We start from the raw sequence: 4,439 nt of genomic DNA on the forward strand, positions 1-4,439 counted from the left end.
GGGCGGTGACACGCCAAGCTCCCCCTTGGCCGCGAGGACCCCAGGCTGGGAGGCTCCCTTGGCTGGACAGCCTCCCGGACCTGGCCTGGCTAAGCCTGGGATGGGATCCCCAGGGATGGGACACCCCCGCCACACGCCTGGCCTTGACACCCGCAAGATGGGCCTCCCCCAGCCTGGACATCTCCCTGGCTCTGGCCTGGATACCGCCAGGGTGGAACCTCCTTGGTCTGGGCACTGTTCTTCCTCAGGGCCTGGCCAAGATGCCATCCCGTGAGATGGGACCCTTTTAATCTGGACACTGTTCCCTCACTGGGCCTGGCCCTTCTGGGGGGGGGGGGGGGGGGGCGGCGTCTGGGCCTGATTCCCCCCTCCTGGGCCTGGACTCCCACCCCCAGGCCTGGCTAGGCACCGTCCTGGCCTTCTCTGGGCTTGGACCCCCCCAGCCCATCCTGTCCCCCACCCAACTCCAGGCTGGACTGCCCTACACCCACCCCCAGAGTGCCCCCAGCCCCAGCCTGTTTCTCCTAAACCCAGCCCTGTCCCTAGGCTGTGCTGGGTAGGACAGACCCACCCTGGGACAGTCAGGGTGCCAGGGGTGCCAGTCCCCTCTGTGGGCAGGGACACAGGCTGCCCTATGGGGACTGGCCCCAGTGTGTCCCCAGTCCATCCCAGCACCTCCCTACGGGGTGCACGCCCCCGCTGGCACTCCTGGCTCTCCCTGCCCAGGGTGACAGCGCTGTGCCGCTGGCTCACCGAGTCACCCGGCTGTCACCCGGCTGCCAGCGCGTCCTGGCCCTGCCGCCGCCGCCAACATGGGCCTGTCCCCGCAGAACCGGAACCCCTTGGTGGCCGTGTACTACACCAACCGGGCCCTGTGCTACCTGAAGATGCAGCAGCACGACAAGGCCCTGGCCGACTGCAAGCGGGCCCTGGAGCTGGACGGGCAGTCGGTGAAGGCTCACTTCTTCCTGGGCCAGTGCCAGATGGAGATGGAAAACTACGACGAGGCCATCGCCAACCTGCAGAGAGGTGAGCGGGCACGCTGCCACCGTGCCCTGCTCCTGTCTGCTGGGAAGGGGCCAGGGGTGGAGACAGGCATGCTGCCACTGGCTCTGAGTGCCCTTTTTCTCCTCAGCCTACAACCTCGCCAAGGAACAGCGGCTGAATTTCGGGGATGACATCCCCAGCGCGCTGCGTATCGCCAAGAAGAAACGCTGGAACAGCATCGAGGAGAAGCGGATCAACCAGGAGAACGAGCTGCACTCCCACCTGACCAAGCTGATCATGGCGGAGAAGGAGAGGTAACGGGGCACCTGGAAAGGCTTTTGTAGTGCCACCAGGCTGTCACAGCTCTGTGTGAGGTGCCTCTGCAGAGCCCTGCAGCAGGGAAGGGAGTGGCAATGTTCCCCCATCCTCCTGATCTCCCACTCTGTCCTAGGGAGCTGGCGGAGTGCCGGAAGACTCAGCAGGAGGAAAACACGGACGAGAGCCGGAGCCGTGTTCAGCTGGCCAGCATCGAGGCCAAACACGTGAGTGGGGGGCTGGGGGCTTCCTCATCCCATCCTCATCCCATCCTCATCCCATCCTCATGCTCTGTTGCAGCCAGGGAAGCTGCAGGGCTACAGCTGTGCAGATGAAAGCTGGGAAACCTTGGGACACAGCACAGCTTAGCCTTCATTCTATGGCTCGGGCCAGCATTGCAGGGCTGCTGTGTCCCTCCATGACGGCTTCCCCTGCTCGGTCACCTCTCGTCTCAGCCTGGCAGCGGTGACGCCTGTTGTGCCTGTTGTTCCCTGAGGGAACATGAGTGGCTCTCAGCCACATGTGGGTCTGGGTGCTGGGGACTAATCCCAGATAAAAATAGCTCCACAGAGGAAGGTTATTTTTAAGCTGGATCACCCCTACCAGGTTCAGCCAGGAGCTGCACAGGCAGAGGGGCCACCGAGGGCCTGCCGCAGCACCCATGGGTGGGAGGCTTTGGGGCTCTCCCTGGGAACCTGCAGCCCCTGCACACCAGGGACGCCTTGTCCTCAAGGACTTCTCTTTCAGGACAAATACCTGGCAGACATGGATGAGCTCTTCTCCCAAGTGGATGAGAAGAGGAAGGTGAGTGTGGCCCAAGCTGTGCTCCTGTTAACTTGCTGTGTGCCCTGCTCCCTGCTCTGAGCCAGCACCACCTCCCAGCCCACTTCCCTGACCCAGCTGTGCCTCTCTCGAGCCAGAAGCGGGACATCCCTGACTACCTGTGTGGGAAGATCAGTTTTGAGCTGATGAGAGAGCCCTGCATCACGCCCAGCGGCATCACCTACGACAGGAAAGACATTGAGGAGCATCTCCAGGTACTGCCAGGCCAGGGGCAGGGGTGTTTCCCAGGACCTTGCCTGAAGTCCTCTCTGCCTGGGTGGGATCTCTTTGCTCAGCTCAGGGCTCCGAAGGCTCCTTGGGTTTGGTCCCGGTTACCTGCCCGGGCAGCTCCCTGTGGAGCAGGTGCTGCCAGGCCCTGCCCAAAGCGGAGGCGGCTCTTGGCAGGGGTCTTGCACCTTGACCTACCTTCATCCTGCTGGGAGGCACCTCCAAGGGGGCTCTCCCTCTTCCCACGGGCAGGTGCCCGGGTGCTGGGGCAGATGCTACACGGCGCTGGCCTCACAGCCACCTGCGCCTCAGGGCTGAGCGCGGGCACGTGGAGTAACCGGTTCCCCTCGGCCTCCTCCCCTGCAGCGTGTGGGTCATTTTGACCCGGTGACGCGGAGTCCCCTGACCCAGGACCAGCTGATCCCCAATCTCGCCATGAAGGAGGTGATAGACGCGTTCATCTCGGAGAACGGCTGGGTGGAGGATTACTGAGGGGCCGGGGGCAGCGCTGCCCGCCCGGGTGCCCTGGCACAGCTGGCTCTCCCTGGGCTGGCACCATGCCTTACTCGCTCTCCGGCTGTTCCCCCTCCGGCCCAGCCGCCCCAGGCCTGACGCCGGGCGAGGGCACGGCACCATGTCCCCTTCCCGAGGAGCCGCAGCGGCGGGGCGGGCACCACGGCTCCCTGGCTCCCCTCTCCCGCTCCAAGACCTGCCTGGGGGTTGGAATGCTGGCTCCTCAGCAGTGGCCTCACCATCATGTCCATCACCCCCTCAGCCAGGGCAGCCATTGTCCCCAAAGAGCACGTCCTGCTCCAGGGATTGCCACAGGGAGCTTGCTGGGATGAGCACCTGGAGCCCCATCCTTCCCTGTGTTTATAGTTGTTTCTTCCTCCTTCCACTTCCTGCCTGGCCAGGGCTGGCTCCTCTTCCCAGTAAACAGCCACTTGCTGGGATGCCGACTCACCCTCTGGCTTTTCCTGGGAAACAACTGCCCTGGGCTGGGAGGGGCTGGTTCCCACCTTCCCTTCCCCACTGGGACTGTGGTTCCCTAAGAACAACCACCTGGGTTAAAGTTCTTGTTCCTTTTAATGAAGTCCCTTAAAAACCCCACAAAAACTAATGCAACAGATTTGCATCCACCTGAGATTCCAGCGTTTCGGTCGGCTGACGGCCTGCCTGGCTTTTGAGCGCCCTCTGGAAGTTTGCCAATGTCCATAAAAAAAAAAATATATATATAAAAAGAATAAAAAAAAATTCAGCAATAAACATGGAAAAGGATCTGGAGTGGTTCACAGCAGCCATTTCTGGGGATATCCTGGCTTGGGAATTGGTGCCAACCCATGGGGACCGGGTTTGCTCCGGGGATGTAGCAACACACAGTGTGCTTCAGTAGAACAGCTTTAATCCACGGGGAAGGGTAAAGACCAGTAAAAACCAGAGCTTTCTCAGGCAGTTGGTCCCAATACCAGCTGCCTTTCCCTGAGGGTGGCGGGAGCTGGAGCTCCTGCCCTGGCTGGGATGATGGTGACGTGTCCTTGTCCCTCCCAGCCCTAGCCCAGGAAGGTGGAGATGAAGACACTGGTGTCCAGGTTGAGCGTGGCATGCCACCAGCGGTCAGGGAAGTACAGGACCTGCAGGACACAGCAGTGGGGTCCCATGGCTCCAGCTGGGGTGCCTGGGGTCCCCTCCAGCCCCTGGACTCACCTCCCCAGGGTGCAGGGTGCACTCCAGTGGGTGCTGGGCTGGTGGCAGGGTGGGATACGTGTGCTGGAGCCAGGCCAGCGTCGTCTCGTTGGGGTGGAAGTGCGGGGTTTTATCGGGCGGGTACAGAAACCAGCGCTGGAAAACACCAGGGGCACATCCCCTCCCAATTCCCCTCCAGCCCCTCGGGCTCAGCCCCAGCGGGGCTTCCCCGTGGCCAGGGACACCTGTTTGGGGCTCACTTCTGTCCCCACTCCCCAAATCCTTCCTCTAGGGCTCAGTTCTCACCTTCCTGCCGAAAATCACCTCGGAGAAACCAGGGCCATGCCAGTGGAAGGGAACACCAGAGCCTGAGCCTGCGGTGGGGCTGGGGGGGGTTGGTGCTG

General features: G+C 62.4%; 3 protein-coding genes across 3 annotated transcripts in view; 2 read left to right on the top strand and 1 right to left on the bottom strand.

Annotated features, from left to right (window-relative positions):
* Window positions 1–290, top strand: part of RHBDL1 (rhomboid like 1) — a gene marked incomplete at its 5' end in the record, with an annotated part of 4,506 nt that extends 4,216 nt beyond the window's left edge. The window contains one exon of the mRNA XM_017741236.1: window positions 173–290. Coding sequence (XP_017596725.1) covers window positions 173–290 — 118 coding nt within the window. The remainder of the gene's footprint in view (window positions 1–172) is intronic.
* A 512-nt stretch (window positions 291–802) lies between these two features.
* Window positions 803–3,609, top strand: STUB1 (STIP1 homology and U-box containing protein 1). Its single transcript, XM_008639078.2, has 6 exons — window positions 803–1,029; window positions 1,136–1,301; window positions 1,439–1,529; window positions 2,050–2,106; window positions 2,223–2,339; window positions 2,719–3,609. Exons 1-6 carry the CDS (start codon window positions 813–815, stop codon window positions 2,842–2,844), a joined length of 774 nt encoding a protein of 257 aa, XP_008637300.2. The 5' UTR covers window positions 803–812; the 3' UTR covers window positions 2,845–3,609.
* The window catches only part of WDR24 (WD repeat domain 24), a 9,602-nt gene continuing 8,582 nt past the window's right edge, over window positions 3,420–4,439 (bottom strand). The window contains exons 10-12 of the mRNA XM_017741237.1: window positions 4,342–4,436; window positions 4,057–4,191; window positions 3,420–3,983 (exon numbers count right to left, since the gene is read on the bottom strand). Of these exons, the coding sequence (XP_017596726.1) occupies window positions 3,903–3,983; window positions 4,057–4,191; window positions 4,342–4,436 (311 nt within the window). The 3' untranslated portion in view covers window positions 3,420–3,902. The remainder of the gene's footprint in view (window positions 3,984–4,056; window positions 4,192–4,341; window positions 4,437–4,439) is intronic.

The sequence above is a fragment of the Corvus brachyrhynchos genome, unplaced genomic scaffold (assembly GCF_000691975.1).
Source record: "Corvus brachyrhynchos isolate BGI_N302 unplaced genomic scaffold, ASM69197v1 scaffold58, whole genome shotgun sequence".
In the NCBI taxonomy this organism is placed as follows: domain Eukaryota; kingdom Metazoa; phylum Chordata; class Aves; order Passeriformes; family Corvidae; genus Corvus; species Corvus brachyrhynchos.

Excerpts from the sequence above, each read along its gene's own strand:
- STUB1 (XM_008639078.2), top strand. The coding sequence starts at position 813 with ATGGGCCTGTCCCCGCAGAACCGGAACCCCTTGGTGGCCGTGTACTAC. Across the intron at positions 1,530-2,049 it reads CCAGCATCGAGGCCAAACAC|GACAAATACCTGGCAGACAT; the intron begins GTGAGTGGGGGG and ends CTTCTCTTTCAG. Across the intron at positions 2,340-2,718 it reads ACATTGAGGAGCATCTCCAG|CGTGTGGGTCATTTTGACCC; the intron begins GTACTGCCAGGC and ends CCTCCCCTGCAG.